At 38.4% G+C, this 26,946-nt stretch overlaps 1 protein-coding gene and 4 pseudogenes across 1 annotated transcript; 2 read left to right on the top strand and 3 right to left on the bottom strand.

Annotated features, from left to right (window-relative positions):
- Positions 1–4,133: 4,133 nt before the first annotated feature.
- On the top strand, positions 4,134–5,521 carry LOC146454635 (uncharacterized). Its single transcript, XM_085095328.1, has 4 exons — positions 4,134–4,487; positions 4,581–4,688; positions 4,777–5,017; positions 5,149–5,521. Exons 1-4 carry the CDS (start codon positions 4,134–4,136, stop codon positions 5,406–5,408), a joined length of 963 nt encoding a protein of 320 aa, XP_084951454.1. The 3' UTR covers positions 5,409–5,521.
- Positions 5,522–8,183: 2,662 nt separating this feature from the next.
- LOC146454634 (zinc finger protein 862-like) lies at positions 8,184–10,769 on the bottom strand (annotated as a pseudogene).
- Positions 10,770–11,445: 676 nt separating this feature from the next.
- LOC146454633 (uncharacterized) lies at positions 11,446–20,668 on the bottom strand (annotated as a pseudogene).
- Positions 20,669–21,357: 689 nt separating this feature from the next.
- LOC146454632 (uncharacterized) lies at positions 21,358–22,741 on the top strand (annotated as a pseudogene).
- A 714-nt stretch (positions 22,742–23,455) lies between these two features.
- Positions 23,456–26,946, bottom strand: part of LOC146454627 (uncharacterized) — a 54,486-nt pseudogene continuing 50,995 nt past the window's right edge.

The following is a 26,946-nucleotide window of genomic DNA, read 5'->3' as shown; positions in this document are numbered from 1 at the left end:
TGGCCATTCTGGGGTAAAAGAAAAAGTCAGCCACGAAACAAGACTCTTAACCCATTAAGCACCAGCCGTTTCCAGAGGTTTTCCAAAATTCAGCAAAATTGGCAAAGTGGTTATTTCCTAACCCATGTGCAGTAAAAATACGTAACTTACAGGGCAAAAAAAACAACACCCCTTTGGTCTAAGATAGTTAAAATTACTAATTATGGAATAAAATACCCTAGTTGCCAATTAAAAATTTTTCAAAAAACAAACTTGAAGGTAAAAATTTCCGAAATTTCGATGTAATTTGATCCGCGCGTCACATGGGCGAAATTGGATCCGTCTCGAGAGCATGTGTTTGTTTACGCAAGATTACACAGTTGTCACGTTTTCTCAATGAAAATAGAAAGAAAAACACACAGAAAGCCTTCCTAAATGAAAAATTTATTCAGAAAAGTCTTTGTTTACGACTTAGAAAGAAACGCGTATAATTATAAATGCGAGACGAGCGACGCGCAAGCGATTTGAAGGAACAACAAGTCCAATTCGAAGCGAATTTATCGACCCGTGCGGGGCACGTTTCTCAATAATTTCGCAAAAACTGTTCAGAATACAAAGAATCGGTCAATTAGAATAGTATTTCAGTACAAATTCACAATCAAACCTGTATTTTTTTGGCTGTTGAATTCCCAGAAGTAGTCTAAAATTTCGCAGAAAGTCCGTGGCCTGAATAATGATTTGAGCTGTCCGCTCGCTCGTCGCCTGGATAAAACAACAATTCGTACTCGAAGCGCAATTTCTTCCCCGTTATTTCTCGGATTTTCGCTGTCGAAACTGTTGAGTATTCCTTAGCAGTTCTTCTTTCGATTAACCATTTCGAAAAGGTGTGTTTTCCTTCGGAAAATGCGAAAATCGGCGACTAAAAATTTAGCCGCGCGGCCCACGAGGCAACAAAAATTGAAATCGGACACCAATTCCTAAAGATAAAAAGCTCTTTTGTCTGGGCCCCCCTAAGACCTAAAAATATATGCGCAGTAAGTGGATTCTGATTGGTCAGTCCTTTCTGAAGACAATGAGAACAATAGGGGACAAAAAATTCCCTTCTAGGGGAGGTAGGCTCAAATCGTGGAGTGCGCGCAGATGAGGCCAAAATCACGGCCGGTTTTGGCCGGCACGGTGCGTTATGGGTTAAAGAAGTCCTACTGGTAAAATAGTCGAGCCAATTTTTGCTTGAACGAAACAAAAATTTTGAAATTACATAAATAGCAGAAAAGTAATTATCTGAGTGGGTTTCGCTCTACGCACGTAGCTACTGCTCTTGTTGAAGTCCTCTTCATGCATCTAGGTTAAAACTGAGAACGAGGTTTTACATTGTTAGAAGCAATTTTATCCAATTGGCTGGTAGTCAGTATTTTCGGACTTCTTTTCGCGTTTTTGATCGGCTATTTAATATCCAGCTTATTCCCTGGCGGTAAATACGCCAATAATGCACGATGCAATAATTATAATAATATTGAACTTTAGTTTCTGTTAAATAGCAGATGCGGATTTAGTTTTTGTTATATCAGGTTGTGAACAGCCTCCCACGCACTCGCCGTTTTTAGGGGAGTCTCAGGGCATAAGAATCCCCTGAAAACACCTGCGTACCGGCGAAGCTAGGCTGTGATGGTGCGCTCCTGGTTATACTGGTAAACATACAAATGGCGCCCACGGTTGACACCCGTCAGTCAGAAGGATTTTAAATGGCTTGCCAATCCCAACAGCATGAAACGCCACTTTTTAATACGGCGAATAAGGTACCTTTTTCGCACTTTTGATAAGATGATTCCTTAGTGTAAAAAAGGTACCTTTTTTGCGCTTTTGATAAGATCGCTTCTAACCTCAAAAAAGGTACGTTTTTGTAATTTCGATGACATTGCTTCTTAGCAATGAAAAGATGGACATTTATATTTTGCTTTGTTTTGGAAAAGTTGGGAATCCATAAAAAGCGGACAATATTGACGTACAATTATTTTCACTCAAAAGCTAACAATACCAGCATTGTTTTGGAAAAAAGGTACCTTTTTTCAATTTTTCACGTTATCGACTAACATTAACAAAAAAGATAACAATTTCGCATTTTGTCCTGTGAAAACTGAATTCAGAAACTTGATTTTCTGCTGTTTTCAACAATCAGAGTTAACCTTTTTATAAAAAAGTAGAATTGCCGGAACCTTTCACTGATTATCCAACAGCCCAATGGTATATTTAAACAATCCAACATGCAATAGCTTTTTTATTTTTCCTGCCACATGTAGTGAAATCGAAACCGAAAAATCACAGCTAAAAAATGGTAAGTGTGTAGGACCATCCAGCATCCCAGTTGACATACTAAAAATGTTGAAAACCTATATATCAAAACCACTGGAGATTGTTTTCAATGCTTCCCTTTCAACTGGTGTTGTTCCCAGTGATTTCAAAATAGCAAACATCGTACCTGTCCTCAAAAAAAGATCACAGTCTTGTGCAATTACCACCCTATCTCCCTCATCTCTGTCTTTAGAAAGCTCTTAGAAAAACTGGTATATAACGGATTAATTACATTCTTGGAAAAAACAAAGTCCTATTGGAAAACCAATATGGTTTTATAGCTAAGCACAGTACAGACCATGCAATCCTTTGCATAATTGATAAAATTCAGGAAGCAATTGATGACCGAAGCTGTTCTTGTGGTATATTCCTTGATTTTACCAAAGCATTTGACACCGTCAATTACCAGATTTTTATTAAAACTTAGAATATATTTGTATTCGAGGCATTGCTAAAGACTGGTTTATTTCCTATCTCAGTGACCGACAACAAGTTGTTATTGTTAATAATGCAACATCCACTAAATGTAATGTAACTTGTGGAATCCTGCAGGGATCGGTACTTGGCCCACTGTTATTTTTATTATATGTAAATGATTTTCACTGCTGCTCACATATCTTTGATTTTCATCTTTTTCCAAATGATGCAAATCTGTTTTATAAAAGCAAATCTCTCTCTATTCTAGAAACAAACATAAATGCTGAATTAAATAATATTCACATATGGCTCTGTGCTAATAAGCTATCACTTTATGTAGAAAAGTCAAATTTTGTAATGTTTCATCCACCTCAGAAGAAGTAACAATCTCATGATTTCAGTCTGGCTATAGTAACAAGCAACTTAAGCGAGAATTCTTTATAAGGTATCTGGGCATCCTAATTGATTTAAATTTAAATTGGAAGGACCAGGTTGAATATATCGCTAAGAAAATTAGAAGAAGCATTGGTATCCTCTGTAAACTTCGATATTATTTTGGCCTAGATATTTTATTAAGCGTATATTATGCCCTTATATATCCTCTTTTGACTTATAACAACAACAACAACAACAACACTTTATTAAAAATAGACAGTTACAAGGTGTTTATATACCTACCCCTTATGGAATAATTATCTGGGAAAATACCTATAAGATTAGTCTTCAGCCAATTTTTATTCTACAGATAAAAGCAATGCGAATAATTACTTCTCTAGATTTGATGAGCACTCTTGTCCTTTGTTTAAATCTCTTGAAATTACGAAATTTCTGGACCTAGTAAATTTTTATTTAGCCACCTTTATGTACAAATATCACAATCAACCATTAACACCTGTTTTTATTTCTTTTTTTCACTAAAATAACACAGATTCATAGCTATAATACAAGGCTTGCTGCAAAACAGTCCTATTATCTCCCAAAAGCAAGAACAAATTATGGAATATTCAATATTAGATTTCAAGGTCCATCGGTGTGGAATTCCATTGATGAAGATATTAAATCATCTCAGTGGTCGACACTAACTTTTTTGGATTCTAGGCAGTGGGCTAGTAAGCACAGTAAATCACTAGCCCACAAGGACAAGCAACTAGTCCAAAACAAGGCCAGAAAAAATACACCTGCAAAAGGCTAGAGAATTAGGAACCATTAACCTTCAGTTCTGGTTTCCCGCCTCTCCCCAGACACCCTGTCATTTGTCCAGTTACACTTTAAGAAACTGTAATATACAGCTATTTCCATTAAGGTTGTCGGATAAAAGCAAAAAGCTAAAAGACAAGACCGCGAGGTTATGTGGGATTTTTTTATGAATAAATTAATCAAAAGCAGCTATGCCTCGCCCGTACAGTGAAGATCTACGGTGGCAAGCCATTTGGATGAATGGAATTTTAGGATATGAAGTGGATGAGGTGGCAGCCGCTTTGAGGATGTCACCAAGAACTATCGAGCGATATGTCTCAAAAGTTTTAAACTCCGGGGAAGTAAAAGCAAATACCATCGGAAGACCAATAAACAGTGTGGCCATGCACCCGCACGTGGAATTTTTGATTATTGAAACAGTGCTTGGACACCCCGAAAAGACACTGTCAGAAATTGCGCACGATGTGTATACTGAGACGGGATCAGATTTTGCATTAGCAAGTATTTTCTATTACCTGAAACGAAATCGTTTCAGTCTAAAAGAGGTTAGTTTGAATTTTTCTGCTTTAAAATCGATTTTTTTTTCACGGCTTATAAAACGTTTAATTAACCTGGAATTTTCTCTATTTCATAATCAGCTCAACAAAATTGCGCTTCAAAGATCTGAAGAAGCAAGAGTGGTCTTCCGAGCGGATGTTTGTGCCTTGAATTCTGAGATGTTTGTGTTCATAAATGAAAGTGGATTCGTAAGTGTTCAGTTCTTATTTGACCTGTTAGGTTTAAATTCATTCTATTCTTCCAATTGTAAAATTGATTTTTGTGTCATGTTTATAGGACAAAAGAATTTCTCGAACCTCTGGACGCAACCTCATTGGAAAAAGAGCAGTGGTAAAACAATTTAAGCAGAACTGGGGACGGCGTATTACTGCCATTCCCATCCTTTGCACTGAGGGGATCATTGACCTGGGTATTTACGAGGGAAATGTTAATGCCGAGACGTTTCTGAATTTCGCGAGGGATAAGCTTTGTCCTAACCTGCTTCCATTCAGTGGAATAAATCCGCGATCGGTGGTAGTATTAGGTAAGGGAAATCTGTGTGCCAAGTTTCAATTCACCAGGTCTAATTTTCCTTGGTGGTCAGGATTATTTTCTCAAAATCCACTCTGACTTTTTTTTCGTTTGTGTTCACGAATTTGTTTTTGTCTCTTATGGATAATGCCGCAATTCACCACTCCCAGGCAGCTATTGACGCTATTCACGCGACTGGAGCTATGGTTATCTTGCCACCGTATAGCCCTGATTTCATGCCATTGGAAGAGCTTTTTGCTCAAGTTAAAAATTGGATCAAAGAAAATGACGCAGCGTGGCAATTTTGTAGGGATCCAGAATTAATGGTTGAAGAGGCTTTCCTTCAAGTTACAGAAGATGAAGTCAGAAATTATGTCCAGCACACCGAATATTTTTAATGGAACAAACTTTTAACACTCTCTTATTACAATAAATCAAAGATCACTCAGTTCTTTCAAAAGCTTTTCCTTTTGGACAAGGAACTCATCGTTTGAAAGAACTCCATCACCAGTCAAAGCTTTCAGGTCTTTCAACTGTTGTAAAATGGTACTTCGTATTCGCATCTACAAAGACAAAAAAGTAGAAGCTCTTTATGTAAAAGTCCAATAAAACATGTTAATATGCACAAAATTAATAACATGGGCGGCTTTTTTTTTAAATTGTTTTTATGTACCTTACTCTCTGCGCTGTCTGTGGATTGCACAAACTCGCGATTGCTTGAACTTGACAGTTCAATCCATCCTTACGTTTCTTACGGTCTTTCAGTATGGGGCCAAACTTCAAAATCAAATCTGGAGAAAATCTTAATCCTCCAAAAAAGAGCCTTACGTCTAATTTATTTCCGCAATAACAGAGAGCATGCCATCCCGTTATTCGTATGTTCTAATATCCTTCCAGTTGACATGCTTTATTTCAAATCTATAGCCAGTCTTATGCATGATATCAATAACCAAAGTGCTCCCCTGAACCTAATAAATCTTTTTGATCGAGTAGATTCTGTGCACTCGTATAGAACCAGGTCTGCATCCACGGGCAAATTTCATATAAAATGCTCAAAGCTGACACAACTGAGCCACTCATTTTCGAGATTAGGTTGTAAAATCTGGAATGAATTACCGGAATCTTTCCGTGCAAAAACTAAAGCCTCCTTTAAGAAATGTCTTCAGACCAGATTACTAAAACTTCTTGATCAAGAGGACATTTATGTTGACGTCAACACTCTGATTAAAAACTTCAAATATCAGTGGTCTGATTAGCTAATATGAAACTTTCTTAATTTTAATTTATACAGTCATTATTTTTTACTTAACTTATTACACATTAATTATTGGTATATCTTTAAATTATATTCTGTAAATATATACTAATCAACTGCACTACCTGCCTAGATTAGCCTATGCTATTTGCGGGCTAGTGCATTCTTGCCTTACCTTCGTGAAAAATGTGCTTTAATAAATTGAATTGAATTGAATTGAGTTTGTCTTTGCACTTTTTAGACCTCGAGCTCCCTGTAAAAAATGGCAAGTCTGGGGGTTCGTCCTGTCATGAGTTCTATTTACCTGTAAGAGAAAACATCAGTGAGCTGTATTCAGTTCCCGTGTTAACTGATTAGGGAACTTAAGCAGCAACGACGGTAACACCAACAAAAATGTCGCTTGAAAATATAACTTTAATTATTTTATTTTTGCTACTTCGCCATTATTTCAATTTGTTCAACTGCTGTAGAAGCGCCGAATTACCCAGGAACAAAATTGGTAGGAGTGGCATTTAAGTTAAAATTAAAACTGCATGAAAAATTCACCGTCGTTTTCTCACGTTCAAGAAAAATCCTAGAATTTGGTCATTTCATGTTGTTGTTTTGCAGAGGACGCAAAAGAAATGTACAACAATTTAAAACGCACGTGCAAAACTCTTGTTTTTGCTCATTAAGCCTTTTGTTTTGTGGAGTTTTCGCTGATGTCGCTGTTGTCGTTGCTGAGCTGCCTAATAGCTATGAATGCAGTTACCTGACTCAAATGGTCAGTACCAACACAAAAAAGAATTTTACCATGAAACACGATAATCAGCTAGCGCTGGGGCTCAAACATAATGATTTTCTTCCCTACTGCATAAATAGAAGACTTTTTTACTTTTCTACTCAGTAAAAGCTGTAAAAGCGGCATAAAATTAACATACGTGTATGCACGTGAAGTCCGTGAGTTTCGAGTTAGTGAAATGCTAATTCACATGGCGTTATAAAAATTATTTGAAGAAAAATATTGACGAGCATTAAGAACAATCCGACAACCTCATTACTGGAATGATGTTTGACGTGGGCAAGCGGAAAATTTAAAGTTCCTTACCAACATCCTGGCCCAACAACGTAGTTTAAACTCTGGCAGTTTATGATGCTCCCTCAACCTTGACAGGCATGCTTCAAAGCGTGACAGCGCTTCTTCTTCGTCATCAGTCATCTCAGAACTGGGTTCGGGGTTAGCTACACAAAACAATAAGTTGCTTAAAACAAGTTCCTGATCATCACGAGCAGAATTGAAGAAGCTTGAATGACAGCCGTCTTCTTGAGTTACACGCTCTCCTGAGTATGCAACCTGAGGAGACGGGGATGATATTCAAAATAAAATTACTATACCTTTCCTTTTCTTCCCCAATGTTGAAGCGAGTGATTTTTTGGCTTTAGTTAAGTGTGGATTGACCCACAACGTAACCATTCCCTTTTTCACTAATGACAGCACCTCGGCAAGTTGAATTTCCGAAGTAATGGTGAACTTCTTGTTTCTTTCACCGATGTATCCAAAAGTAAACTCACAATCTGTCGCTGGCCGGAGTTCCTCTGCGCACCTCTTCAATAGGTAGGCTTTTAATCTAGTCACACTGTCAAAGAGAGGCACGTTTCGAACGGAATGCAAATCGTGCGAATTTTTGTTTTTCGCTTTTTTGTCGCGCGTCAGCGAAAAAAATTAAGAACTACCCATGTTACCTTGCGGTCTTGTCTTTTAGCTTTTCGCTTTTATCGGACAACCTTAATTGAAATAGCTGTATATTAAATGAAAAAAAAAAAGGAATAACACTTACTCTGATGTCATTAGTTTATTCTCTCATATTAACAGTAAATATGAACGTTCAAGATACTAGCCTGTCAGAACAATTTTATCAATTCAATGACTTAAGCAACTCTCAGTCAACATGTTCAGTTGTGTATGCCACAGGAATGACTTGTACTAAGCCACATATTTCAAAGTATTACATAAACAGTGAGTCTACTCTGCATCTCTCTTATTCTGGTCCAAATACTCTGGCCTCCTCTTTCTTTCACCTGAAGTGAACCAACGTGCAACTGCTCTTGTTGCATCATATTCTTCGTGGCTTGGACCATTGATGGCAATGTGCATCAGAGCACTTACTGTTGGGACATCAAGGCATGCTCTGTGGTCGGTTATGATTCTGTTTAAGCAGCTGTTGCCTCTTTCAACACATGCAGTCTGCACTGGAATGATCAAGCACAGTTCTGTTACCTTGAGCAGATTTGGAAATTCATTCCCATAAACGGTGAACATGTGAGGTCAAAAGTCCTGAACACTCTGTTTTCAGCTGAGGCGTTCGGTACACCAACAGTTTTAATTCAAGCCATTCATCCAGACAGGCTTGCTCATTAAAATTATGCCTTGTGAGAAGTGCTTGAAAATGCTGTTTTATGTCAGTTACCTTGTTCTCACCAAAGACGAGGAGATCGTGCCTCTCTCTTGGCCACAACTGGGGGTTGCTTAGATCTGCTGCTGCACAGAGGACAGGATCCTCTTGCAAATTGGAAAATGTCTTGTGAAAGTATTCCTTGGCAGATGTGGTAAGTTCTGTTTTGATAGTTGTATAAGAAGCATCATCTCCATTCTCTATCGTGAGATGAATTCCTTTAAACACGTTGTCATCAGTAATCTCTGAACAAAATGATCTGACATGTTCTCCAGGCCTGAGGTTCATAGCATCTAAAGCTCCACAACGGGTGACAATCTTCAGTTGTACAGCTGAAACAGTCACATCATCTCTTTGGAAAAATAAAGATGCCTTGCTAACTTCTTTGATGAAATCCAGTAAAAGGTGCATGAACTTCAAGAATTTAAAACTCTTCAATTTCTTGGAGTAGTTTTTGGCCCTTCCTTGCATTTGAGCACTACTGTCTCGTGCCTGCGAAGCATGTTCAAAGTGGATAACAATGATTCTGTAGTTCTTGCAGAGCAGTAACTGTAGAGCCGGAAGCAAATGGGGTACCCATCTAGATCCATCAGCCTTAATACACTTGTATGCCTTCTCATCCATTGATTCAGCAAGATCTTTTAATTCTTTTAGTGCCTTGAAAGAATACTTGTAATACTTCCACATGCCTTGCAACAATTCCTTTACTTCTTGAAAGAGAGGAATACCCTTTATTGTATCTTTTAATCCCAGTTCTAGTTTATGGGCAATGCAGTGGACAGATATAAGGCTTTGGTATGTCTTGTTTTAAGATCCCAAAGACGCCTCCATGCTGTCCCACCATCACATTGGCTCCATCGGTTCTAAGGCATGCAGTTTTATCTTTCCAATTCCGATCTTTCTCATCCATGGCTAACGTGATAGCTTCTGTAATCCCCTGAGCCTTCCCATTTGGACATTCTTTCAAGGCAACAAAAGTGTTGACCGCTTTACCATTCTCTGACAGTTTAACATAAACATCAAGCACTTCTCTGGTACCTATATCAGTAGTACCATCAGCCATGACACTGATAAATCTTGCACTTGTCACTTTTCGAGACAAATCACAATCCAACTGCTCGACAATAGCTGTGCTAAAGTTCTTACATGCTTTATCATTGTGATAAGTTTGTCCTAATTTCATTCCATGTGTTTGTCTCTAAAGAAACGATACTTTCATATACCGTGAATGGAAGTTCAAGCTTGGCAACTAAATAGGCTACCTCAAATAATTTTTTCATCTTCAATTGCACTTCTTCTGATACAGCAGCAAGTGCTCTTGGAAGTGGAGCTTTCTCAGGATTGCATCGAAACATAAAAGCTTTTGTTACCTGTAGGTGGGGTATGGAACTGTCATGACTTCTTATCGAATCCAAACGGAAATTTTCTGCCCTGTGACAAAAGTCGAGTTCGGATTTGCTAATCTCTCAGCTCTTTTGTTTGAGTCCACACAAGTTGCACAGTACATTTTTCCTTCAATAAATCGTAGCCATGGATATGTTTTCTTCCAGCTCGGTTGAAAATTTCTTGAACGTTGATCGCACTTCCTTTTTTCTTCATGCTGCATGACGTGGTCCTCTTGCGAACACTGTAAATCTGCCTAAGGATCCTCGGCCGTGGCAGGGCGTTTCCTTGAAGATAAGGCGTCAAAAAAGCTTGAAATCTTTTTTATTCTTGGAGTAACTTGACGCGCGAAAAATCTCCAAGATGGCGGACTGGCGGCTCTCACAAAGGTCCCTGGGAGTGTCATGGAAGCGAGATCCTAAGGCCTTTTCCAAAATGGCGTATGTTTTGCGAGGCGATTGTACCAAACTCCTTTCATATGGCCTCGTTTCAAGTCCTGTTACTAAAAAAATACTAGAAACATGCTCCTGATAAAGCGTTCCACAAAAACTTCCTAAGTTATAAAGTTGTAGTACATAAATTTTTCCACAAAACTAACTAGTCTAGGGGCTAGTAGGAGCACATTTTCGCTAGCACACCATGAAGTTTTACTAGTCCTGGGCTAGTGGACTAGCGTTAGTGTCGAGCACTGCATCTTCTTTGTCTTTATTTTAAAAGAAAATGAAACAGCACTTTATCAAAGATTACTAGACATCCGTACTTCGATTTTGTAATTCTAAGATAAATAATGCTGTTTTGCAATGTAAGAATTATAGTCATCTTAATATACTGGTACTTTTCTTAACTCTGTTTATCTTTATTTTTGTGTGTATCTATGTGTGTTTGTTCTTGTGTCCCTGACCTTAACATTTAAATATCTTTTCTTACAGCTGGCTGCCTGGCATTTTTAACTTTTAGGTTATTTCGGGCAGGCAGCACCCCTATCATCTGTTGTATGTATATATATATATATATATTTTTTTTTTTCTATTGTAATAATTATGGGGTGAAATAAAGTATTTTTGTTGTTGATTTAAAGGCCTATTTTTGCTTAATTTACGCACCACCTTGCTATGGTTTAGCATTATTGTTTGTGCTTTTCTTTAGCTCATGTTAGTGGATGTTGTTTTAAGACTTTGCTTGCAGTGAATAGTTTTTAAATCTCTTCCAGTACTCCTTGTGAGGGGTACATTGATTCTTTGTATTATGTTTCAAGGACCAGTTATATATGGAGGCCAGAGAATTTCATCCTTCCACTGGATGAACTGCCTTCTGATTTCAGTTAAAAATGCCAAAAAAATGAACCTATATTTGAAAATACTTCAATTCTAGGAGCTAACTTTAGAGTATCTTACCTGTCAAATGTAGCAAACTGTGCAATCCAATGCATGTCTGAGTTTTGGTGATCTTTCAATTGAACATTTGAAAGGACTCTAAAATCGAAGTTGTTGAAAACCAGCCTCAAGTTTCCCTCAGCCTCCACATGTTTTTTGAGCTCAGCCACATTACTGCTGCTAATGTCGTCCATTAAGTTCAAAAGACTGCTCCTTGTTTGGGTAATTCCAAACTTATTAAATCTTTGGAATGTCTACAACAAAAATAAATGCAATTTTTTATGCATTATGTATGACTTACTTGCAGTTTATTGTTCTAATTGGGCATCGCGCATGCTACTAGTGTACACGACCGTAAATTCGGCTTTAAATTACTGTAGTTCAGACTGTGTTAAGATTTGTACACAACTTAAAAACATCAAAGATATTTCCTCTGGAAGTCTTATGTTCTGTTTACAGCGGTACTTTGAAGAAAATTAATGAAATAATACTTCCAAAATGGGCTTTTTTTTTTTGAACGTCACCCGTAATATTTGCGGTCTAAGCGGCACACATAATTTCTCAACTCTGGTAAAGAATATAGCATTGAAACGTCCCAGAAAGAAATTAAAACTCATGTACATTCTGAACCTTGAAGAAAAACTAACCTAATATGTAACTCCTGACTGATCTTCATACATTTTCATATTAGTTGGGAGAATTTCATATTAGCATTTTACCTCATAATGAGTTATGATGAGGTATTGATATATTTTTGAGGAAAATTTATTGTTGGTCTCACAATTCGGAAGCTCAAACTTGTTGCATACATTTCGACTATGAAATATGAAAAATCTGAACATGAACAAGATGATGAAGTAAGGGCCACATTTTCAACTTCCAGCCAAAGTATCCAGACAGTTAACGATTGTCATAACATTAACACAACATATTGTTCATAAAACAGTTCAAGTAAAACAATAGGAGATTAAAATTCCAGCATTACTAATTAAATTAATCCCTCTTCAGATAGCCACCCCGTTCTATTATGTAACTTAATTCTGTTCAATTGGTTTTAAAATCACCAGTGTTCATTTACGTTCCATACATTTTGACAACGGAAATATGAAAAATGTAAATATGAACAAGATCATATTAAATTGTCCCATTTCAATGTCAGTGTCATTTCAACTTCAAGCAGAAGATAAAAAATGAACGAAAAACGAAAAATGAGCGTTTTTTGGTAACAGCCCCATCTCTGTCAGGGCTACTGTTGAACATTATCTTGGAAATGATTTCTTTAAAAAAAATGTCAGTTAAAACGGGTTCCAATTTTAAGGTTGCAAATCAAAAATAGGCTACATGTATGTGCATACAGTGAATGTCAGGTCTGCACTTAAATGAGATGATATGAAAATCGCTCCTCTATTATTGTTTGTAGGTTGTGGCTGACTTGCACATTTCCAGCACTGATTTGTAATGGACCTTCAGACTGCCTCACCTTGGTGCAAACTGGGTTTAGGTGGTAATGTCGTGTGGAAGTTGTTGCCTGGTACCTTTCGGTCGTCTTGTTCCAGAAGTTGTATGCCTCAAAATGGCCAAAGCAATACTTTTTGTCATCCTCCTCATTGTAGCCCTCAATAGTTGTTGACAGTGGCTTCTTGCATCCAGCACATTTTCTAATACCCCCGTTGATACTTTTAGCACAAGAGGTGCATTAGGTGGTGGGTCACTGGGTTTGGCACTCTTCCTTGTGACCACAGTTGTGTCATCAATTGCTTAGGATGTAAATTGGTGGTCGTCCGAAACAATCTGTGGTGGAACCATTGCCTCTTCTCATGGACGCTTGTGAGGTGGCACTTTGGCTCCAACTGATTTTGGTGCAGATGATGTACTGACCCGAGTTAAACTCCTTCCTGGGAAACTTGCAACTGTCTGCTTTACCCTTTTTGTGTGGATGGCAACTGCGGCACAGTGATGACAGATACTGTTACGACTGAAAAAACTGCAAGAACAGGAACACTTTCCACTCTTCAAAAGCTGTACTTTGCAAGGAAGTGAGGCACCACTGTCAACTAAGGATGAGCCAGTTTAAAAGCCTTCTCGCAAGCCCTTGTTGTGGATAAGGACTTTTGGCTTTTCTGAAAGGCTGGATATTTCTTCTCTGGAAAACTGACCCTCCAGTTGCCCAAGGTCACCTATTCTGCTTGAACTGGCAACTGGCACTACAGTGGATGGTGTGTGGGAGGAAGAACTTGATGAGTGTTTTGTAAACGTGAAGCTTCTACACTTCTTGTAGGCGTTTGGGTCTGGGCAAAGCTTTGCTATCTGCGTCATTGCATTTTCCCTCTCCTCCCTCGTTATAGCCTGCGTGTAGACGTCTCGTATTTCTTCCTACGTCAAAAAACGGACGTCTGCGCCATGGCGGTTTTAATCGTGTTCCAGTATCCTGTTAATTATGCAAAGGTTTGTCTGGGGAGTGAAAAACGGCTTTGTCCAGTAGAATACGTTTGGAAGGCGGACTTTCGTAGTTTTTTCAACAATCTTTTTCCTTTTTTGGACCAGTAGCTCTACCTTCGAAGCTTCAACACAGTACACGTAAATTTCCTCAAGTTGTTGATGAGAGCACGTCGCCTTCACAGCTTTCCAACACAAGTTATGCATGGGTCACAGCAAAAATGAGCGATGCAATTTCGTTGGTAACCTTGAAAAATACTCCACGTCTTTCAACGAGATTTCGATCGTTTACTTCGTGATGGCCAAAAAACATCACACACACACACACATCGAACGCATTTGGCCGCTTTGTTTTTCGCACAAAAGTTACGCGAGCACAATTATTCATAATTATTCATTGATTGACCAGAGTAGACCAAACATTTCACGAACAAAGGACATATGTTTGGCATCCAATCAGAGCGCAGTCCACGGATCCTTCAGAAACCACAGGATACCGGAACACGATTAAAACCGCCATGGCGCAGATGTCCGTTTTTCGACGTAGGAAGAAATACGAGACGTCTGCACGCAGGCTACCCTCGTTATTTCACTATATTGTTGACTTGGAATGTGCTGTTTAAACTCATCAGAAACTTTCCACCTGTCTTACAGTCCCAACCAAGCTCACTCTGTTTCCATTTCATTTGATTCAACAAAATCATACAGAGAAACAACAAAACGATCTAACTCCTGGGGGACAAAGTTATTCCACTCCTTTAACATGGCGTTTACAGCTTCTGGGATATTCTTCAAGTATGGCTCCTCCCCCAGTCCTAGTTTGTGCACAACATACTTGGCCATTCTGTCCCTTAGGTCCTCCAATTTAAACTTCCGGAAGTACTCCACGAACTCTGGCTCTTTGCGCTCTGATGATTCCAGCCTGTGCCAGTCATCCATTAAAACTTTCACCCTCCTATCAAATTCTTCCTTAGAATTGGACCACAGAAGTCCAGTACTTTTGGCATGGATGTCCTCAAGAATTCTTCCACTGAGAGCTTGTGACAGTCCCAAACGCCTTAACTTTTCTTTGATATTTTTTTTGCTGTGCAAGTAACAGAGCAGCGGGTGTGACTGCGGGAAACCAGCAGTGATGGCATTACACAGGGCAGACTCATTATCTGTTCCAGTTGCATGAAGAGAGTTACCCAACCCAGGTACAGCTCTTAATAAACAGTGGAGGAATGACAGGTATGTAGACTCATCTTTGGTCATGCATACCATAACTGGCCCAAGAAGAGAAGGAGGATGGCTGGTACCCTTCACAGTAAGCAAGGGGTTTGTGTAAGTGGTTGCAAGCAGATAAAATGGCCCTAATTGGAATGTTACATCCAAGCTAAGTTCCCAAACAAAGTTGCGTTTCTTATGGCATCAGAAGCGAATGATGTCATCCATTTGTTGGTCGGTGAAGAGCATCACTGTCAGCAGATCATTACAAGTGACATCACGAGCAAATGCTGAATGCGAGCCCTTCTAGAGGTCAAGTACGGCCATCAGTGGATCACTGTTACCTTTTAGTGCTGCAGAGGATGTAAGTCCAAGCTGATGTTCTATGTTTTTCACCTGCCGTACATTTCTTGGCAAAGAACTCGCCCTCTCAGCACCACAAACCCCGCCACTATCCCCTATTGTCTTGAAAAGTGCACGTTTTGGATTGGTCTTGTTCTCTGAGAGGTTTTGTGAAAGACCCTGCTTTGTGCTTTCTTTTGTCTTCACTTATGGTGGTACCGAGGACCCCGGCTTGCGATTGCCGTGTGAAGCAACTTTGAACTTTCTTGGCTTCCCTTCCCAGTAATAATGAACAAGCACTAAAGGAAACCATTTCTCAATTGACTTTCCGTATACAATTGTTACAATTGTCTTGTGAAATTGAGGGCAGGATTTGCAAGTGTATGGGCACCTTCTTACTGGTATGTCAGCTTCCAATGAAACCTTGCACAATGAAGAAACTTGACCATTTGAGTTCTTTGTAACAGAATACAACTTCTCTCTGTTTCCTTTCATGACCCATGCTCCATTGTCATCACAAAATATATCTTTCCTATGGCCCAACGAATTAAGGTCAATGATAAATGTTCCATTCTCTTGAATGGAGTAAGGCATTCGTGAGGAATTGAACTCGGGGTTATCCATCCTACAGTTCATTAACAGTGGTATGATAAATGGACTTTCAAGGTTTTCCAGCGTTACCATCCTGCACCCTTGATGACCTTCAAAGAGCCTTACATTTCCCCCTCCAAACTTTCATGGTGAGGTGGAAACGTCCAATTTTTCATCACTTGAATAACTTGGCTTTAGATATGAATGGAAAATACTTTCAATATGGCACAAGAACATAACAATAATGCTTGGATAACAACTGAATACCAAACTAACCACTGAAAGTAAATGTATCAAACATATACTATAAACTACTAACAACTACTAACTATTAACATATGCTATTAACATACTACTATTAACAAATGAGTGCCTTTCAAAAATGTACCGTATTCCCCGAATAATGTGCCAAATTTAGGCCCCTGAATTATGAATATATATTTAAATTCAGCTGTTGTCATAAACACTGATGTGTGTATCAAAGTAGAGTCTAAAACTATCACTTACAGCGCCATTCAAGTCATTTATTACAAAATTTATACCAAATGAAAACAAAATAACCTGGACAAAAATCCTTCTTTAATGAGACCTTTTACCCCATCATTCACCTGGTCTCTGAGGAACTTAACTTAATATCATGTCTCCTTGTCATTCAATCACAGCTACATCAATAATGTTAATGGAAAATGATTATTACAGGTTTTTAAAGGCTTAACCAATCAAAAAATTTAGGTGGCTGTAACATCAAAATTTTTTGCCATGAAAATGTCAAACGAGGCAAACAATAATCTCTTTTTAACATTTTAGGCAGATAACTTCAAGCCTAATTGGTAAAAGGTTCTGATTTCTACATATTTTGGTCCAATGAGCATAGGAAACATTTTTCGCAATCTCCCAAGAAATAATATGAACATAGGATTCAGAGTTATGCCATTTTATATGAATTTAAGATGGCTCTGAACCCTATGTACAGATTAAAAGATTCAACAAAGTTGCTGATTAAAAACACATATATCAAAAACAAACACTTTCATGGTAAAGTTTTTAAGTTAACCTCAAAATGTCCAAACTAGGGTATTGTGACCACGTCTTTGGGTTGCCATGTCAACAAATTTGGACGTCATTTGGATCCCACTCTTTATTGAAAAAGGATTTTTTGGCTTATAGTAAAAGTTGTTTAGATGGGAGGCTCTAAACTATTGGAAGCTACCTTAAGGTTTCCCCAGTGAACCCTAAAATAGGGACCTCGGAAAAAAAAATAGGGGGTGGGGAAAAGTATTCATGCCTCTATGAGTAACACATTTTCTGAAAGAATGGGATCCAGTTGACCATTTAAACTCTTACAACTCCTCCTACAAGGTGTACTAAGTTAATGTACCTCAATACTCTGAGGGGAGCTGCTACTCCCTGCACAAGTGTTAGGCCCCTCATCGTCACTCAATACTATTACGGTCGTGGCTCTATAGATTAAAAATAAAATCTCCATGAGAACTTGTATGGCCTATCGCAGCAATATTGCGTAACACTTAAATTAATTTGCAAATTTTCCATGCACAAAAAATAGTTACCCTTACCTAACCCTTTATTGTGCATCCTTACTATGCAGAATATTATGCCTAATTAACACATGCATATATAGAATTTTGGAAAGGAAAAAAGAAATACGGAAAACACTGCAAAAAATTGTCACTTGTGGAAGCAAATCATGACCTTGAAAATAATGACTTGAGCTTTTTGACAAGTATTACGTAAATAAACTTTGCTTTTAGCTACTGCAAAATGTAACAGAAGTGATCAAATAACGCACATGGTTAGCATTGTTACAGACATAAATAGAGTAAGACTGGCTTTTGAGACCACCCCCACCCCACTTGATATTGCCAATGACCTATGGATATTACCTCTTTGCATGATTTTGTTGACTTTTTGATATTAAATAAAGACCACACCCTTCTCAAGATCTTAATACCCCTTTTAAATGGTCACTAAATGAGGCAGCTACTCCCACCTTCTTTGATATCTCTCATCTGAGAACACACTGAGCTGGTGAAAAACATCATTATCTTCACTCCTATCATCATCTACAAAAAATTAAAGAACTACAATAAGAATAAATGTCTCCTTTTTTGTGTACACAATACATCACAATAAGTCAGTAGCATATAAAACTATTTTCTCGTGTGTGTTTTAGTTGGTGGATAATAATTATTTACAATAAGACTGACTCATTTCAACATGGTAAAGGTGGACAAAAAAGCCACCACATTATTTTTTCAAGAAGAGAATCGTTTATGATATCGCATGCGATATCCCACAAATTCTTAGGTAATTTTCAAACAGTTTATGCATTAGTTAAAAGTCTTAAAACGTTGGTGTTCACTCAAGGCGAGATAAGATTCTTGATCACCAGACCTAAGAAGACCAGAGAACAGTAACCTTAAATGGAATCTTTCACTTACCATCTTGAGCATCAAGAAAGCCAGGCAAGGAATCGTCTACAAAGAAAAAATTGTAAAGAAAATATCAAGGAAAGATTTGGTGTCCAACTTGCAAGTGCGCGGATTCCAAAACTTACTCATAAAACAGAGATGCAAACGATTACAAAGTCAAATTTTCACTCACCATCAAGCGTGTCAGCCATCACGCGCGACGAATGAATACGCCTGCAGAACAGCTGACCAGCAGCATTTAAAAAGAAAAGATGGCGGAGATCGATCAAAACAACCAAGCTTCAGTAATCTTATTTATTTTTCAAGGTAGGTAATTTAGGGTAGTCCATTAATCAGTCCATTTTAAGGCAGTCCATTTCGGTAGTCCACTGGGGTAGTCCATGGACTGGGGGTCAGCGAAATGTACAGACCCGCCATATCGGCTTTGTGCTTCACGTTAGCCCCTGCTCCGTCCTGGGGCCCTTTAGCGTGAGATGTCTCGAAATAGTTCCTTAATGTCAAGAAGTCGATGGGATTCTTTTCATCTAATACACTAGCATTTATAAGAAGGAAAGTCTTTCCTGAGTCGTATGTTGAAGGAGAGAAAAGTTTATTCCGTTCTTACGCCATCGGTGCCATATTTACGCATTCCGCAAGATTTTCAGTAAAGTTGTAGGCGGCATTGTTTTTGTGACGGAGCCGCTCAGCTCATTTGGTGCAGCCATTCATCATTTTAGCCCATTATTTTCTACACAGTGTTCATTTTGTCAATGAAGTTATTGCCTTTATGATTGATTCGTTGCTTGTTCAGTAATCAAAGTTTTTTCAGTTATTTATTGAGCCAATAAATTGAAGTGTGATGTCCCCCACGTACATAGCTGTCACATCGTAGCACCGATTTTCAATTTGTTTTTTCAAGAATTGCGCAGCCCTTTAGACTCAACTGTACATAGCTAAACTAGTATTTCGAGGGAAAACAAATTCAAATAAATGTCAGATTTTATTTATTTATTTATTTAAAAACATCAAACTTTATTTCCCTTGTATAACTGTCTTAAAGTAGATTGCGTTAATGACCAAGACTTAAACTTTAAGCTTATAGTTTTTTCTTAAAGTTTGTACCTTAATCATAGTCCTATCGCCTTTAGTACCAATGATTTATTGTTAAGTCAGAAGTATATATTAAATTTACAGAAAAGGAAAGTTAAAAAAACGTGATTGTCCTCACCTGTACGTGTAACGCGCTCAAGCGTAAATCTTGAAAATCCAGCGCACCCGCACGATGGTGATCTTCTGACTGGGTTCTCAGAAAACACGGTCTCTGATAATATTTAAATCTGAATACGCGCCAAAATGCACCAATAAGAGTCCCTGGCCTAAAACGTACCAAAACCGTGCATAAAGTGTGCCAAAACGGAGCATAAAGTGTGCCAAAACGGTGCATAAAGTGTGCCAAAAACCGTGCATAAAGTGTGCCTAAACTGTGCATAAACTGTTACGGTCGTGTACACCAATAGCGTGCGCGAGGCCCTTGCAGTTTCTTACATTCGTAAATCAAAAATTATTACTGACTCTTATGGAATTATTATCATGGCAAAATGTAGTGGTGACCTGTGTCTATTTTCACGAGATCACAAACTAAATTGGTTCCTCGGCGGTCCACATTTGTTTGGGGGAAATCAACATAAGGAGTTTTCAGAAAAAGACAATCCAAAATGTACTGTCAACAGGTTAGATGACCTTTCAGATGTCAATAAATAGGGATTGTCGTCAAATTCTACAACATACATGCAAAGAACTACACATGCTTTGCTGGTGGGTAGGCCTGGCAAAAAATTTCTGACTTCGTTTAATAACGTTGGCGCGAAACGATATTTCTTTTAATACGTGCCAATGAGGTAGTGTCATTCGTACATGAGTCCGCCAAAACTGTTGTTTTATTTAAATTAGGGCTGTGTGATTTTTCTTCAACAGACTATTTTTCATGTAACCCATAGTGCAACCTGCAATTAAAGCAAATTACCTTTTTCGTTGCACCGCCTCTTCCAAGAATAATGGTGTTTATCTTCTGAATGAGGGACAATTCCCTGCATCGGATGTTCATCAGCATCGCATAACCTTCACATATAGGAACTACCTGCTGCCGACTTTGACTTTAGGAAGTGCAACTGTCACAAGGAAATCGAGGATCTCTGGTGCCCTATCTTTCATTTCATTGCGGATTTTTAGCCATGTAAACGAACTTGACAAGCACTTGTTGTTGTCCTTGGTCGTTCGGAGGACAGATGGCTGTCCTTTGGTTTTAACGCAAAGCTTCTGGCACTGGTCGTTGATTTCCTTCAAAACAAGGGTCTGGATGCATCTTTCTATCTGAGGTATTTTTTTTTAACTGCTTGGGCAAAAGCTGGGGCTCCATTCATCACTTCCTTGCACAACTGTATTCTTTCGTCCGAGGTAAAAGTGGGCAATTTGTCATCTTTTACCTGAAATTGAATGATTTGATTTTAACATAAAGATAAGTCAACAAATTGATATAGTTTATTTTCCTCTTTGTTTCTCTAATTGGTGCTTTGATGTTCCGTCTGTAAACAGGAATAATAATTTTAATTCATACCGTAAATAATAAATTTAATACAGGTTCCCAGGCATAGCGTTGCGTGATTATTTATCTTTCGTGACAAGACTTTGGTTGGCTTTGAAAGTTGACAAGTTCCACTAAAAGTTATAAACTATCAGGAGCCATAATCAGGGATGGAGACCGCAAGGAAATGCCATTTTGAGTTGAGGGCTTGTCGCCATGTGTTCTACCAAAAAATCTATTTTTAGAACAAATTGCGCCATCTCCTGTGCCACACGCACGGAACTGCTGCGAGGGCGCTGCGCAAATAAAGAAAACAAAAATGGCGTCCGAAATAACTTTCGTGAGTGGCGATAGTATTGAGTTTCTGTCATCCGCTTCCCTTCCAAGTTTGAAGCAAGCGTTTGCTCAGAATTACATTCACGCAGACTCAGAAAGTGGGGAATTTAGCAGTAGGTCGCATGGAAATAGTGACGATTTTTCAGACCAATCAAGTAGCAAAAATGCATCTGAAACGTCGTCGTATGAGGAATCTCCTGAGGGATCTTTGAGCAGGAAGAAAAAAAAAAGAGGACGATAAATGCCGGGGTGAATAAACTGGAAGATGGATCTAGGAGTAAGAAGGAAACAACTGGTGACAAATATATCTCTGTGGAGGAAGTTGAGAGGATCAAAGAAACCCTTAAAACTTGTATAAAAAATACACATATGCAGTGCGAACAAAACTTTGAGGGACGATAAATGGTTGTCAATTTATCCAGTGTGCAAGCAATTTGTGCACTTCATCCAGAATATTGAGCCATCCTGCACATTGTTCGGAATTGTTTTTGAAAATTTTTTCCATGTTTACAGAAGTGGCCGACAGGAAGGTCAAAAATTCTGAAAAACAGGCGTCCTTTTCCATACAATGTTCTCAACTTCTTCTTGATGTCGAAAAAATGGATAAATAGAGAGAAATTAGAGATGCCTTTGCCGCCACCTTGAAAAGAAAAAGAGATACATCAAGTGGATATTCATGCGACTGAGGTGCTAAATGCAACATACTGGACAATTTACGGAAAGTTTCATGAGCCGGTACTGCAAATTAAGATTGACAGAGCAAAAAGCCAACCAACTGCAGATGAAGGCGCAGACACAGTTGTCGCCTCCGACATTGTGGACTTGGTGAGAAATTCGGGCGCAGCACTGCATCAACTACGCAAAGGCAGGGAAAAAATTATCTTTGGGCGGAAAGGGGCAAGGAAAGTGTCGGAATCGACGAAGGATAATTATGCCCAGGAATTGAAACTAATGACTGAAATGGTATGTTCAGAAGAAGAAAAGAAATCGTTGCCACTGGGATTCAAAACTTTGGATGAACGAAAGTTGACTTGTTTTACCCAAAGTTCAATGTTGTTTTGCTAGCGTTAGACGGTAGTAAAAGAGAAATGCTTAGCAAGGTAAACCTGAAGCGATACCCGAAAAACCTTATGAAATTAACAAAGCAATCAGTTTCTCTGGACGAAGAACTCTGTGAATCGTTTTTGTGCACGGCTAAAGAGGTGCTTCGCGCGATATGGAAAGATTTAGTTAAGAATATATGCCACACTAAATTTAAAGAGTTCTATTCTGCCCAAGAGGAGAAAGCTCTAATGGTAGCTGGTAAGGTGGTTTCAGCCGACCAGAGCTTGAGAGGCAAGCTTAAGATTTACAGTATCGATAAGTGATCATAATGTTCAGTGTACATGTGTCGAACACACTCACAAGGAAAGCATTTTAGCACTCAATTTACCATCAGTTTTCGTGCTTCTTTTACCATTAACTCAACTGAGGGAAAGTAGTAATTTCACTCAATCCATGAAAGGGATACTGTCATTGTTTTATTTCCTTTTGGTGGACGTAGGCTTATTAGACCTCGTTATTTTTTCAAAGGGAAATTTGGTCAAAACTGAAGATTTTTATAAAGGACAATTTTGGATAACCGTGGGTATAACTTCAGGTCACTTGTGTACGATAAAAATTCAAGTGGGTCACAATGACCCGTTTAATAAAAATAAGAAGTGATTTAAAGTTTCAAAGTTCAACTTATTGTATTGTTAATGTTGTTTTTTACATATACAGCAGTAGTGTATTATTCTTAGACTAATTATGAAATTTTTTACACTGTGACTGTATTTCTTTAATAATAACTTATACAATGAATTAAAGAAAACAAATTTAAAAGTTAACCCTGCTCTGCATCTGCAGGTTTTAGTTTGTCTGTAACCTCACATGCAATTTTCAATCAACTTTGCTCACAAAATTATATCAGAAATACCGTTTTGAAATACTTTCCCTCTCAAACATATTTACAACAAGGAAAAAACCCTTATTAGCCTTGCAAAACAAAGATGAAGCCATAGCAGTACTCCTTTTCTGTATAATTTTAAATTTTATAATCCTCAACTGTAATTTACCCATGTAATTCGTGCTTGCCTAATTACGCTGTGAAAAAACCTTTGGAATGTTTTGCCCAGCCAAAAACATAACTCATCTTCCTTAGTTGGCAGGGAGTGGCACAACACACAACCATACCCAAGATGTTGATGGCTGTCAAAGATGGCACAGGAGCCATTTTCCCCGACTAATAAAGCGACTGATCTTTGACAACAGACAATGACACCTACAGATTTCCTTTTAAGGCTGGCACGATCCTGCACATTTTTAACCAATTCAGTAAAATCATTGTCTCTCTAAAAAATATCTTTGGGTTGAAGTTCCACCCTAACTGCCTCCAACACCTCCTCTACATCTAATAACTGACCCGGGGGAAAAACTCATCAAAAATTTTGTTTCCCTGTGATATGCTGTGAGCCACATCACAAAACCACAGTCAGTCTAAAATCTTCTGTTGTTCCGCAAACATACAGGAGTGAAATTTGTGACCCATAGCAAGTGCAATCAAAGTGCATGCTGAGCTACCATTCCTTCCCTGAAGGGTGCTTTGGGAAATATGAAGAGGAAAAATAAGCTCTTTTACCCCATTAAACCCATATGACACATAGTGAGCAGGAATGGGAAGATAGTTGGGTAGATGAGTGTGGTCACTAGCTGCTGTATAGGATATATGGGTCGGTCCTGACACCATAGCTTCCTCATCTCTGTAGTTCATCTGATCATGGCTAATAGCTCTTAATGTTAGGTTTAGCTCATTTCGTATTTTGACACAGCCCAAAGATGAACCGTAGTTCCCAGCAATGAGGTTTCCATGGGCTTGAAACTTGAGAGATCCAAACAGAGAGTCCAACCGACTGATTGACATGCGAAGTGGAGACAAACTGTAGCCAGGAAACTTTTCAAAGAAGTACTTTGAAAACTGGAGGAAGCAATACACCATAACCCTCTGCAGATCAAATGTCTACAATTAAAAAACAAAAACCCAAAAAGGTAATTTATCTGCAAATTTATATTGATTGTAAATAATACTAAATTTAAGTATGCACAATAGCCCATTTTACAGTTGTGTGCTTAGAGACCTGGCCTTGGATTGTAAGCGAGGCTGGGGGTGACCTTGCTTGGTACAGATCTCACTGCTTTTCATATGTAGATCATGCTGTTCTTATGCTAACTAGAGTCAATTTACATATGAAAAACACTGAGGTTTGTATCAAAACAAGGTCACCCTCAGCCTCGCTTCCAATCCAAGGCCATGTCACTAAGCACACAACTGTAAAATGGCCTATTATACAGTCTTCAAAAACTCATTAATAATTCATAAGCCCATTGACCTATCAAATGGTTGATAAAACATCACGTGCAGTGGTCTTAAAACCTGATAAAACCTCCTCCTTATTAGTATGTGGTTTTTAATGCTTTTCTCATATGCTAATTTTTAACGGTCACAAAAGAATCATTGTTATGAACTACATGTATCTTGACACGCTTTTCCAGGAATGTTTTTTAAGCCATTCAAAAAAACTCGTGCTTAATCGGTTCTAAAACCACTTGGATGCGCCTCGTGGTGCTAAAAATCCCTATAAAACACTGCCGCTAGTGTTTTAAACATTACTTAAAACTTCTTCCACAATATTAAGAAAGGTTACAACAATTACTTTGTTATCCCTCAAATTACCATTCAGAAGTAACTAGGGAATACATTTGGATTGTAATGATAATTAAAACATTAATTATATTAAAAATGTGATATGGTATTTTCTACCTGCCAAGCTAAGAACTTTAAAGATTGTGCTCTTTTGGAGTTGCCTGTGTAATCTAAAAGAGGAAAAAAATTGACTCACTACAAATTTTAAACAGCCGGGGGGGGGGGGGGGTGTGTCCCTCATATGAGAGTGGCCGGGATTCTCCTTGTGTTGCTCAGGGTCTACTTTTTGTGAACTTTTTTAATTACATGTACTATTTTCTTATAAAATATGTGAACATTATACTCAGAAAGTTTACTTGTCAAGCAACTGCACCTATGCCATGGAATCATTAGGTGTCCATGCAACACTGTACCAAAATAATTCCAAGCTCTGTCTAAGCAGAGCCCCACTCAGCTGGAAACTATTTTTTGTGAGTGAAGAGTTTTTTTACTTTAGATTTACTGACATTACAGGGGGTGCTAATGCAAGAAAAGGTGCTTATTTGAAGGAAACATATATGGTATTTGTACATATTAACTACCTGTATTGTGATGTCCCTCTGCCCACTCTACAAAATATTGCCAGCCATTCTTCACGTTCGTTATAACTTAAGAATTTGCAGAACACACAAAAGCATGGCTTAGGACGCCTTTCTCGAAGGTCAAATTACAGGCATCAAGGAAATTTGCAGTTTCTGAAACTGCAGCAGCATCAGCTGGTGGAAGCGTTTCACTGGCACGTTCATTTAATGCTGCTATCATGTACCGTTGCTTAGTGAGGGAAAAAAATTTGATTTTCATCTCAAATGCAAATACTTTATTAAATAACATGTAAAGAGAATTCATAATTTTAAATATCTTCTTACCTTATTATTTATTTATACAGGAAATCTGATTTAGCATAGCTAGGTTAAACAGAGTCCTGGTTAAATAGAAAATAAACAAATAACAGAAAATCAATACAAAATAGCACACTAATAAAATACATAGAGACGCACTATTATTAATGGGATTCCGTACAGAAGTGCTTGAACTGGCGTTCCGCCAGGGATTTGAACATACTAAAGTCAGTTGCTAATCTAATATTACGCAGCAAAGAATTATAAGCATGCGCATCATTAATCCTGAAGCTTCCCTGGTACTTGGTTGTTTTAGCTTGGGGCAGTCGTAACTGGTCATGATGCCTGGTGTAATAGGCATGGATTTGGTGAGCGTGCTTAAATTCCGTCAGCAGGTATGCAGGCGCCATTCCGTGGATACATTTATAGACGAGGACACATTTAATGTGGTCTCAGTGTGCTTGCAGATTGGGCCAACTAAATACGGTGAGCAGTTTGTCGGACCCAACAGAACGGCCCTCGATTATACATGCAGCACGGCAATTAAGCTTATCTAAGTATGATTTACTACCCAGGCCACAGCTATCCCAGACGACCGCACAATAGTCGAACAAGGGCAGCACCATCCTGTTATATAATGTAAGACATGAAGATTTTGGTAATACCTTTCGAGCCCGGCGCAGTATGGCTAATCTAGAAGAGATCTTTTTCCCCATAGAGCTGATATGCTCTTTCCAAGACAACACGTTTGATCCATAAGGACACCAAGGTATTTAAAAGTATCCACCCTTTCTAAACTGTTGTTTCCTGCCTTGACCGAAACTGTCAACTGTGTTAAGCCGCTGGTGGGTGCCTATTAGCATTATTTTAGTTTTAGAAACATTAAGCATCAAGAAGTTGGAACAGAACCAACTAATTAGACTATCTAGGTCAGATGAAAGTTGAGACTTGATTTCTCTAACGGATTTACCAG

This window comes from Pavona decussata, unplaced genomic scaffold, assembly GCF_977016875.1.
Source record: "Pavona decussata unplaced genomic scaffold, jaPavDecu1.1 SCAFFOLD_300, whole genome shotgun sequence".
NCBI lineage: Eukaryota > Metazoa > Cnidaria > Anthozoa > Scleractinia > Agariciidae > Pavona > Pavona decussata.
This window is presented reverse-complemented; position numbering and strand designations above follow the sequence as displayed.